Source organism: Danio rerio, chromosome 7, assembly GCF_052040795.2.
Source record: "Danio rerio strain M-AB ecotype USA chromosome 7, GRCz13ab, whole genome shotgun sequence".
Classification (NCBI taxonomy): domain Eukaryota; kingdom Metazoa; phylum Chordata; class Actinopteri; order Cypriniformes; family Danionidae; genus Danio; species Danio rerio.
In genome coordinates this window covers 65,000,763-65,013,487 of record NC_141027.1, presented here as the reverse complement: position 1 = coordinate 65,013,487, position 12,725 = coordinate 65,000,763, and the positions used below count along the sequence as shown (strand labels likewise).

At 35.3% G+C, this 12,725-nt stretch overlaps 2 protein-coding genes across 2 annotated transcripts in view; both read right to left on the bottom strand.

The window, feature by feature from the left end:
• Positions 1-12,725, bottom strand: part of tbc1d19 (TBC1 domain family, member 19) — a 76,924-nt gene that overhangs the window by 23,600 nt on the left and 40,599 nt on the right. Inside the window, exons 12-15 of the mRNA NM_200491.1 lie at positions 5,430-5,504; positions 1,932-1,994; positions 130-214; positions 10-54 (exon numbers count right to left, since the gene is read on the bottom strand). Of these exons, the coding sequence (NP_956785.1) occupies positions 10-54; positions 130-214; positions 1,932-1,994; positions 5,430-5,504 (268 nt within the window). The remainder of the gene's footprint in view (positions 1-9; positions 55-129; positions 215-1,931; positions 1,995-5,429; positions 5,505-12,725) is intronic.
• The window catches only part of LOC147843244 (uncharacterized), a 1,033,179-nt gene that overhangs the window by 1,014,946 nt on the left and 5,508 nt on the right, over positions 1-12,725 (bottom strand). The window lies entirely within an intron of this gene.

The window sequence follows — 12,725 nt, the reverse complement described above, 5'->3', positions numbered from 1 at the left end:
TTTCCTCACCATTTGGCGGGTAAACCACAGCACACTGCTCGGAGCCAGACTTGCCTGAGAAAAAGACAAGTTCTTAGACAAGAAACAAAAGAAGAGATTGCAACAAAGATAAACATTTTAAAATGTTACTTTGGATGCTAGATTTAGGTGGCGATGCACTGTTGTAGTTGAAATGCTCCAGCACTGCAGTGTCTCGAGAAAAACAAAGTAAGACCTATTGGGGAAAACATTGGCAAAATATTGGCAAAACACACAGACAAAGATTACTATTGCTAAATACACATCGTATCTTTGGTAAATTGCTTATTTTCCTGGAACAATTGCACTTGAAGAGCCACTTTGAAGCTTCAAGCTGTTGATGTAATTTTTTTCTTTTATTATATATTTTTCTCCTTAAATGTAATTTACTTCAAAACTGATATCTTTAAAAGGCTGCTTTCTATAATTAACATTAACTTAGTTTGCTTCATTTGTTTTAAAGGGGTCATTTGATAGAAATCTGGATATACCTAGGCATGGCAGAATAATAAGAGTTCAGTACATGGAATTAGCATAACATGAGCCTCAAACCCCATTGTTTCCTCAATCTCATGGAAAATTACATTGAGACTCTTAAATTGTATGTGGGATCAATAATTTGCAGGCCACTAGGTGCATTTCAATGGCCACAATATTTAGTATTGATATTACAACAATGATACAATTTTCCCTTATTTTTAAGTTTATCAAGGTTATAAACTGTAAAAAAAAAAAAAAAAAACATAATAAAAAGTTGTGACAACTTTTTTTTTTACAATACTTTAACAACTTATTTTTAAGTTTAAACAAATTTTAACAATGTTTAAAGTGACCTTAATTGTTTTAAGGTCAGTTTAAATGTACGTTTTGTTAGTTTAAAGTGTATATTGTGAAATGCTCTGTGTATGTTGTTAATGAGGCAACAAACACATGTAGACTGATGAGTAAAAGTGTTTAGTGCACCTACAGTACACTTAGTAGTATATCTGATGGTGTGCTCACACTGCCAATTTTCTTTGTTAAATTCAGCTATTGCTACATTGAAGCCTATAGTATAAGCAATTATTTCACAAAATTGACCTGTAGTCATCATATTTAAAATTCCCGGTGACTGAAATTCTTGAACTTCCCACAGAGTTCACACTAAACCAATATTTACAAGCAGCCAGGCCTTTTTATCATCTCACACCTGCAGCTCGCAGCACTGTTCCATAGTGATGACACAATGTGCTCTAGTAAAGCTCAAAACATTGGCCATTTCTGCTGCAGATTTCAGATAAAATTAAAAATTATTAAATAAATAATTAAATAAAGTATTAAATATTAATTTCAATATTAAATGAAAAATTGACCCAGGAATGCAAAGAGAAGAATTCATGGTTTTCCATACGTCACCAGCAAATAAAACAGCAAAGTGAAATCTCTCTTAAAATGCTTCCCTCTCAGATGATTGCAGATGATTTCCTAACCATTTAAGGCTAGGAGAGAGTAAGTGTCTTCTTCCCTGATGTCATCTTAAAATGGGCTCATATATACCATTTCATGGGAGAAAAAAAAATGAACCCGCAAATTAAACTGCAGTAGTATTTTTTTGGTGAAAATGAACATCAAGCAGCGGAAATTTTATAATCCTCCAATAACATGAAATGACTCATAAATTCCCCCAATCTGTGAGGCAGAAACAAAATCCAGTCCTATTTGTGTGTATCCAGTTTTAGGTACAAGAAGCCAAAGCCTGGTTTTGCATGGGTCATGATAGTTTAGTCTGTGTCCAAAGATCTATCTAAGCCATGTCCAAAATAACTTGGGAAACTGCTCTCCTTTTATGACAATGAAATCGCTTTTAGGACTGTAATCAGCTGACTGAATTGAAGCATAGACGTTTACAGAGTAAATGACATGCGTTCACCCACCTGATATAAGTAATCCTCAAACACAAAGTAGTAATCGTCATTACTTGCGGTAAGTTTTACGTCCTAATGAAGGAAAAAAAAAAACATTTTAATTAGAAACACATGCAGTAAAGTTACTAAAATAGGACTTTGCAAGCTTTGAAATATATAATACCACTGCAAACAAAATACTGTGAGAATTTTTTATCAGTTAAGCATATAAAAAAGCTTGATATTTATCTATTCAAATTTTATGTGGGTAAAAAGACACGTTTTCAAATGTCGTAGCACAAAACTTTAAACTAGGGGTGGCCCAACTTTTTCTTTTGAAGGGCCAAGAACCAAACTTGATTGAGGCCAGTGGGCTGAAGGTAAATATAGTTGCCATGGTTAATTTCCCATTTCATTTAATAATATTTAAAAATGCCTAGAAAACATTGCTTTAAATGAACTAATACAGTGTTTTTTTTCTAATTACAATTAAAAACAAAAAAACAATCTCATTAATAACAGAATTACACTAATTTTGGTCTTGATTATCTCACTGATGTCTTCTGCATAATCCTATATCTGTTGAGTCACATTATTTTTTAAATCAGATTTATTTACAACATTTCATTCACTTCAGTTTGCTTTTTTTGCTCAGCAGTAAAACAAACAAACAAACAAACAAAAAGAGGTTTTGTCAAATAAAAAATTACGATCTCTTTTGAAGACATTCGCCTCAACCCTCTCCATCCTTCTAACTCTGAGATGGAATGGTGGGCCAAATCAAAGAGCCAACTTTGGCCAGCAGGCCCTACTTTTTGCATCTCTGCTTTCAACTGATCACTTTTTAAAACCAATAGTCATTCTTTCAAACCTGATATCATGATTTCATTGTAGTTCATTCCACCATTTAATTCCATTTTAAACAAAACACATCAAGTAATTGGTATTTCCTGACTTAAAGCTCTTGCAGTCATTTGTAACGTACAAATTATCAGACGTTGAATAAGCTGAAAATGCTTATGGACATAATAAATCAGTGGTCTCAAACTGGATTCCTGGAGGGCCACAACTCTGCATAGTTTAACTCCAACCACCTCCAACTCACGCCTGCTTAGTCACTAGTACTAAGGTGTGGTACAAAGTGATAAGGTGTGTTTGATTAGGGTTGGAGCAAAACCGTGCAGAGCTGCGGCCCTCCAGGAACCCAGTTTGAGACCTGTGTTTTAAATGATTCATTGATCAAACATTAAAATCCGTTGAATTAAATGATAGACAATGCATTAAACTCAAAGATAAAAGATTTAAATCAAATGTTTGATACTAACAGCTTTTTGAAAGCAGTTACTGTGAATGAAACATTTCTATAGATGTACCCTATTTTGTGTAGTGAACATTCTAATTTGTGATTCTGTGTATTGTACGAACACAAAAAAAGTCCGTTTTTGATGACTTGTTGTGATATAAGCAGAATCAGAATGAGCTTTATTTGCCAAGTGTGCAAACACACAAGGATTTTTTTTGTGTGTGTGTTTTTTTTCCAGGATCCACATGCATACATACACAATTTACGTGCATTGTGTACATTATATGTACATTGATGACTTTTTAACTGTACAAATAAAAATTACAAATATTTATATAAATGTACTTACAATTAATTGGCTTTATTGGTTACAAAAACCATAAAGAGTAAAGGGTCCTTTTTGTTTATGACTATACGAAGTAGCATCTGAGTACTCTACCTGACAAAAGTCTTGTGGCGGATCCCAGTTGTAAGAGCAACAAATAATAATTTGACTTTTAGTTGACCATTTGGAAAATTAAATAAAAAGTGATGAATTATCTGTTGAACTGCATTCCAATCATCACAAATACTGCAGAAGACCTACTGGATCTCGCATGGAGCCAAGATTCTCACAGAAATCAATCAAGTTTGGTGAAGGAGAAATCATGCTTTGGGGTTACATTCAGTATGGGGCCTGCGAGAGATCTGCAGAGTGGATGGCAACATCAACAGCCTGAGGAATCAAGACATTTGTGCTGCCCATTACATTACAAAACACAGGAAAGGGCAAATTCTTCAGCAGAATAGCGCTCCTTCTCATACTTCAGCCTCAACATCAAAGTTCCTAAAAGCAAACAAGGTCAAAGTGCCCCAGGATTGGCCAGCCCAGTCACCAGACATGAACATTTTTGAGCATGTTTGGGGTAAGATGAAGGAGGAGGCCCTGAAGATGAATACAAATAATCTTGATGAACTGGGAGTCCTGCAAGAATTCTTTCTTTGCCATTCCAGATGACTTTATTAATAAATGATTTGAATCATTGCAGAGATGTATGGATGCAGTCCTCCGAGTCCAAGCTCATAAGAGTCAGACACAATATTCATTCTGTTTCCACTGCACCATGACTTCATATTCTATACTGGACATTATTTCTGCTCAGTTACAAGACTTTTGTCTAAGCAAAGTCAGACTTTACAGTCCTAATGAAATCATTAAAAATCAAGCGTAATCTAGAGGCCTTTTCCTTTCATATAAGCTACTTTATATAATATATTATATTATATTTCATATTAGATACTAAATGATCAACTAGAATTCAAGTTATTATTTGATTATTTGTTGTTCTTATATAACTTATATAAGCAACAAGACTTTTGTCAGGTAGTGTATTAGGAGTTTTGAAAAATCACCTATTGCTTGTGAAAATTGTCCCAAACCAATTTAAAAAAATTTGTTTTTTCAATGTAGCAATAGACTTTGCAAGCTTTGAAATATATAATACCACTGCAAACAAAATACTGTGAGAATTTTTTATCAGTTAAGCATATAAAAAAGCTTGATATTTATGTATTCATATTTTATGTGGGTAAAAAGTTTTCAAATGTCGTAGCACAAAACTTTAAACCAGGGGTGGCCCAACTTTTTCTTTTGAAGGGCCTAGAACAAAACTTGATTGAGGCCAGTGGGCTGAAGGTAAATATAGTTGCCATGGTTAATTTCCCATTTCATTTAATAACATTTAAAAATGCCTCGAAAACATTGCTTTAAATGAACTAATACAGTGTTTTTTTTCTAATTACAATTAAAAACAAAAAAACAATCTCATTAATAACAGAATTACACTAATTTTGGCCTTGATTTTCTCACTGATGTCTTCTGCATAATCCTATATCTGTTGAGTCACATTATTTTTTAAATCAGATTTATTTACATTTCATTCACTTCAGTTTGCTTTTTTGTAGCTCAGCAGTAAAACAAACTAACAAACAAAAAAAGGTTTTGTCAAATAAAAAATTACGATCTTTTTTGAAGACATTCGCCCCAACCCTCTCCATCCTTCTAACTCTGAGATGGAATGGTGGGCCTTTTTCAAAAGAAAAAGTGAAAATTGTCCCAAACCAATTTAAAAAAAAACCTGAAAAGACCCGTCTTTGAGAAAGATTCTCAAAAATCTCCAAACTTATTTAAGAACATTTTTCAGAGAACAAATGAAGCATACAAAGAAAATGCACAGTAAATGTACCTTATATATTAGGTTGTCCACCAGCAGGTTATGGTGTATAACTCTGGCTTTGAGCTGTTCATAATGTGTTATGTCCTGTTTAATGAAATAAAAACAAAAGAATTGACAAGGAGTTCATTCGTCTCAGTCAGCTGAATTTAATTAGCCAATACATAATGGATAAAGAAGCACCTAAGCACAGATCCTGCCACCCCACTCATTATAACTAAGCTAATTATACGAACCAATTAACTTATTAAACTGCTATTGTAAGAAGCATATTAATAGGAGCGCTTTCAATCACTCAATCATATTCTTATGCACTTGATGGGATTTCCTCCTGAAAATGTGTGGGTAAGAAATGAAATGTCACTAAAGATTGTACTGGAAGACATCATTGCAGGCAACTATGACCAGATGCTTTAAATCAGCCGTCGTTAGATGTTATGCAATCCGTTTGTTTATTTATTTAGATGTTCATATGTTTTATTGTAAGAGAATACTTTGACTTAATTTAAATTAGATTAGTTTGATTTAATGCAAGAGAATAGTTTCAATGGTCATTTTATGCAGGATTACTAAATGCTGTCTTTCACATGTCATGCATCATTAAAAAATGTTAATAGACCATTTTGAGGGATGTAAACAAAAACAATGGCCCCAACACATTTCCTGTTTTATATTTGTAATTTCTATAGCTTTTGAGAATCCAAAAATGAGCCACATATTGATAAATGATGTTATAATAGCTGTTTTAACATTAAGTTATGATTGAATCGCCTCTGTTGTTACAGTTATGAAATTGTTATGTTGAATTGTACAGTTATGAAATAGTTTGATAACAAGCAAGAAATGTTCATGGGCTAACGAGATACCAATTTGAAATAATCTATATGAGCTTTCAAAATACAATAAGGAATCAACACAAGCTAAATTTGAGTATTACATGGCTCCAAAAACATATCATATACCAGTTTTGACAGGCAACTCTGTTTTTGCATGTAGACTTCATGAAGTAAAATATATTCACAATTATCATGTGTTGGAAAAAGTGTATATAACTCAATTTTCACATTCAGAATTTAGAGTATTTTATATGTTGTCAAATTACTAAGTTCCATCTTGAATTTAATTAGACATCTAAATGATTAAATATTGAACAAAGATGGATTTTCCAGGTTAAAACAGAAGAGTCATTTGGACTCCGTGAAATTATGGTGTTGTTGTAGTAACAACCATCTACTACTCCACCCATGTAAGTGGTATATAACAATTACTCAGTTATTGGTTAAATGATTCATTAACCATTACTCTGCTTTTTCAAACTATTATGAGTAAGGGTGCACTCAAACTAGGCTATCTGAACAGTGCCTGGAGGCGTTTTCCGGTTCGTTTGGCAAGTGTTAGTGCTCCAAATTGAGTGCTTCAGTTGGGCAGCCCTGGCACAGTTAGAAGAGGTGTGGCAGAGCACGGTTCAGTTGAGCTCTGTAGTGTGAGTGTAAAGCATGCCTGAAGACTCAGGGCTCTATTTTGACGGTCCATGCGCAGGGCGCAAAGCGCTGGGCGCAAACGCTTTCAGGGCGTGTCAGAATGCGTTTTTGCTAATTTAAGGACGGGAAAATCCGCTTTGCGCCATGGCGCATGGTCTAAAAGGGTTGAGTTTATTTTCTTATAGGTGTGTTTTGAGAATAAACCAATTAGAGCCTCATCTCCCATTACCTTTAAGAGCCAGCTGCGTCGCGCCAAAAGCGCATTTCGACGTAAAGTAAGTTCACTTTCGCTTTTGCTCTCTTGGATAGGGAAACCTTTACGCACAGACATCAATTAGCCTATAAATAATTAATTTCGTTTGTTAAGCGCAAAGATTTGTTTCAAAACTATTACTAAATTCAGTTCTAATTTCTGGCAAACGAATAAATGATTAATAATAACAAAGTGTGGTCAAAATACTTTAGTTATTATTAAAATACTAGTATAAATATAGTATTAATAATACTATTAGTTATTTCCAAATACACCTGCCATGCCCCATATGGTTTAAAATTTGACAGGTGGACAAATCTAAGCTTGATTTTAATAAAACAAATATAAATATGGATATAATAAATACTACTGCTAATAATAATAACATTATACAAAAGCAAATTAAATGAACTGAAAAAGCATCCCGAGATGAAGAAAGTAAGGCAGTGGTCTTTAAATCTTCATGTAGGCTAGAAATTAATATGTTTTGTAATATTTTAATATTTTAATTATTTTAATCATTTATATTATATCCTGTATATATCCTATATATATATATATATATATATATATATATATATATATATATATATATATATATATATATATATATATATATATATATATATATATATATATGTAAAGATCTTTGCGTATTGCTCTACATCTTGTGTGTAGTGTGTAAGCCAGGCAATAGACCGACTTTGTTCTGGTCTAAAGAACAGACTATTTACAGTTTCTCAAAATAGCAACGCGCCAAAACACGCCTGCTTTTTTTAGACCAGAACGCCTATGGGCGCACATTTGAGCGCAAATGCATTTGCTATTTAAACAGTGTGGCGCAACACCTCAAAATGACCCTTGCCACATTGCGCCAGGTGTATGATAGGGCCCTCAATGTCACTTTTATGGGACTGTTTTATATATTTATTAATCATTCTTAATTTTTAATGAACCCAAACTGTCATAGTTTATTAAAGACACAAACCCCTCACTGCATGTCAGCTGATGCCTTCAGGAAACCTCCTAATACTTGCAGCACAAGGACTTTTATGGTTATTTTTAAGTGTGTTAATCTGTTCAGCAGAAGATTTTACTGTGTCACTGCATCCAAAATGAATATATTATAAAATCATACAAAACAATACAACTAAAGCAAGCTTCAATGTGTTGAGCGAGAGGGCTTCTCTTCCTCTTAAACTGTACAGTCACATCATCGATGGACGAAGCATGCTCCAGCTCTGAAGGTAAAAATGCAGTATGCATACGGGCTGAGGGAGAGAGGGGAAGGGGCACAAGGGGGACAAGTGTGCTTTGACTCGGTTAAACACAACAGTGGCGAGTGTAAGTCTCAATTTAGCAACTTTAGATAATTTGTATAACCAAATTTGTATGTGAACTAATTTGTATGGATTGGCCTAATGTAACTGCATTGGGTGAGTCTTTGGAAAAGGTTTATGTTGTTGGTGTTTTTAATTTTTTTATCCTGATTAGGTTAACTAAATCAACACACCTTTGAGGCACTTGTCACTTTGCACAGGACTTTGTTTATATAGTGCTTGAAGTGAGTCGCCAATTTAAATCTTTAAACTGATTGATTTGATTGATTGATTTAATTGTTTGATTGTTTGATTGATTGATTGATTGATTGATTGGTCAATTGATTCTGAAACATTCAATTATTCTGCCTTCAAATACACATTAAAATTGCAATTATCATAGTGAACAAACCAACAACTTTAATCACAATGAACTTCTCATTCACACCAAGGATGGTCTAGCGCAGGGGTGTCCAAATTTGGTCCTGGAGGGCCGGTGTCCTGCAGATTTTAGCTCCAACTTGCATCAACACACCTGCAAGCATGTTTCTAGAAAGCCTAGTAAGAGCTTGATTAGCTAGCGCAGGTGTGTCTGATTGGTGTTGGAACTAAACCTTGCAGGACACCGGCCCTCCAGGACCGAGTTTGGACATGCCTGGTCTTGCAGGTTGATTGGTGAATCACAGTTGAGTATTGAATCCCTGTGTAGTAGGCAGCTTTTATGGATTACCCAGAACACTGGTAGCAGTAGCTCTCATCCTCTGTCTGAGGAGTGTAACCTACTCAGGTCAAAGGTTTCAGATGCTTTTTAGATGAACAAAATGTTACAGGAATAGCTTTGTTCCGTCATATATTTCCTGCTCTGAATAGATTGTAGTATTTTATAAAGTCAAATTTGTTGTCCATGTCCATGGCTAATAATAACAGCACTGAAGAACAATAATGTTGAAATCGCTTTTAAAATGTGACTGATAATCAATAAATACATTGGGATCTAATCAGAATCCAAATAGCTGTACAAAGCATACAAAGCAACCGATGACAAAATTGCAGCTTGCTATCCAAACAAACAGAAACACCGCGCACAGCACTGGTTGCTAATATCATTATCAACTCCTAAAATTCCATTCCTTTCCTGTTACCTAAAGGGATAGGATAATTCCTCCCATTCATCTGGAGGGATAAGCATGTGAGCTGGTCACTGTCACCCAGACAGCAGTTACATAATAGTTCCATCCGAAACATTCAAAACTCTTATTATTTCCCTTCTGTCATCCCAGCAGCTCATGTCCTGCTAACACCTACCAGTTCAAAGTGTGAGGAATTGCTCTACTTATTTAAATCGTCTCGCCCCACGCCGGGTGTTTGTCTTCTTATTATCACATGGAGTAGGTACATTCTCCAGATGCCGCTTCACTGCCATAATGGAGGCCCAAGGACAACGCAGGCATATGGGAGACACTGATTTATGTGTACAAGTGGCAGCTATTAGACACCAAGGGTGAAAAATTCAAAGCAGACACCTGCTCTGTCATTTCTGCCACACAAGCAGCTCAAAGCTCATTGATGATAAGAAAGAACTTGCATTTAAAGGGGACCTTTAACCTATTATTATGTAAGTCTTTACAAGATGTAAAATCCATCTCTGATGTCCCTAGCGTAAGTATGTGAAAATACCTTACAAATATTTTTTTAACTCTGAAACTGCCCCTTTTAGGCTTTGAGTTGTGGCATTTTGGTGACTGTTGCTTTAAATTCAAATGAGACTGTGCTCTTTACAAAAGAGGGCGGAGCTAAAAATGCCTGTGTATGAGCATAATGGACAATTCAAAAACAAATCTAACCTCTAATGCTAATGAGGGAGAAATCCTCACTAGTGGGCGGGGCTTCCCCCCTCTGATGTCATGTACAAAGGGAGAATGTGAAATAATGAGTTCCTGTAGACTTTTATGAAGTATGATTATACAAAAAATAAAATGTATAAATGTTTACCATTAGAAGCTGGTTATATTCACGGACTGATGCCATTGTGTTTAAACCCCTTATAAAAGAGATTTTTGCATAATAGGTCCCCTTTAAGACTGTGTACACACTTGATTTGACTGCTTAGTCTGAACAGGAGTCAAATTTCAGGTCTCTCTTTTACATTTGAAAGGTATAATGCCAGAACTGTGAGAATGAAAATAGGGTACATGTTTATTTTTGAATAATGCAGCTCAGGTGCTTTTAGTTAATTGTCATGCCATTATAAAATTGCCATGTTTAAAGGTCCCGTGAAGTGCTTTGAAATGTGAATTTCTATTAGATTTTTGACGTAATCTCAAACAGAAACAGTAAGAGAGGGTGGGACATAGTGTAGCTCCTCCCCTTTAAAAAACAGCCAATATCGTTTTGTTTTATCGTCGCTCTGCCACTGAGAGTGGTTGAGCTTACAGTAAGTGCATCAAATGGAAAGCAAATGAGAAGTGTCTTGGAGGGGGTTGGGCATATCAGATCCTAAAGAGCATTTGATTTGACGAGAAACTGTAGTATGGGCTGACGTGAACAAAACTGTTGATCCATTTAGGCCAGGGGTGCTCAACCCTGTTCCTGGAGATCGACCTTCCTAAAGAGTTTAGCTCAAACCCTGATCAAACACACCTGAATCAATTAATTAGGACCTGAACAGCACTTGAAAATTAAAGGCAGGTGTGTTTAATATGGGTCGCAACTGAAATCTGCAGGAAGGTCGATCTCCAAGAACAGGGTCGGTCACCCCTGATTTAGGCGGAAGTGACTAAAAGCTTTACATGTTGAAATATCTACACGTTTTATATCTTCTAAACCTGAATTTGGTAACTGTTTTAGAGCACACTAGCTTATAGATATGCTAGAAATAAACAATACTTTAAAATTAAACTTTATTTTAATTTTATGTAACCTCAAGGGTCACGAAACACCAAAACACATTTTTTGAGATGTTGACGGTCATATATGTGTCCCACATTGCTACAAACACTATTAAGACACATATATTTCACTAACAAGTAAGAACTGGTTGTTCTTGCGTTAATTCAAGTAAATTTGTTCTTCTGGTAAAGCTGCGTCATGCTGATTAGATCCTTGTGTGAATTCCAGCATATGGATTGGATTTCTGTACCAGCCAGTACAACGTGACATCTTTCAGCTTTCAGCATTAATTCATGAGAAAGACCTCCAGGTCTTTCCAGACAGCCAATCAGCGTGCTCTACTGTGTGTGAGGTGCAACTTCATTAATATGCATGATAACTTCGAAGACTGTTTTTACCTCTTACAGTGTTCAGACGGCAGAGACGCCACTTTGTGTTGCCAACTATAATTAAAAGAAGTGTAAGAATTATTGGGGTTGTGGGTCGTTAGTGTTGTATTTATAAACGTGCTGCAACAAAGGATTTGTTTTCATTTCCCCGCTATGAGAGCGCAGCTCGACTCACATGTGGATTACAGTGGTCTGCTAACACGAAACTAAAATATGTTTATAAGAAACTTTTTTTTTTTACCCGAGAGCTTTTTGCATCTGGAAATGGTGAAATGTGGATTTGCTGCTCGTCTCCTTTTAAAAAAGCAGCAGCTCCAGTTGTTGTTGATTGTCCTGTCTCGACAGATATGGTGAGCGATTAGTGTTCTTTGTTTATGTTTATTCAGAGGCGAAGTTAGTTCATATAGTCAGCAGTACTCTTTCAGTATTTAAAGACATACCTTAGTCAAAATGATTTAGCTACTAAGCTTACAGTATGTTAATATCACCAAAATATTATGGGCTGAAAGATCCACTTTAAATTCTCTTCTCCAAATGTAAACCTTAATCAATCTATTACTGTTGTGTAGGATTTTCGCCACATTTTGTGACAGGATAGTCTATACACATATGGCTTTCTGAGGACCTACAAAGTGCCAAGTTACAGAGAATTGCGAAATATATATATTTTTTCTCTCATAAGCAATGCTGTATCAAACATTCCATTAAAACTAGTCTTCCAGCAGTTCCTCAGATCCAATATCTCATTTGTCACAAGCGCATGCATGAAATGTTCCTAAATGAAAGTGCCAAACTGCAGTTAAAGTCGACAAATTAATAATTTGGCAATTAATTTGATTACTGATGACCATGTACACAATCACTGTCTTTCTCCTCTGTGTCTGTGTGTTGTTTTGCCCCTGAGAGAATCAGCGCAAGCTCGAACCGAAACTCCCATTTTTATGCAAACCCATCCCCCTCTCCCTCTCTCGACACTC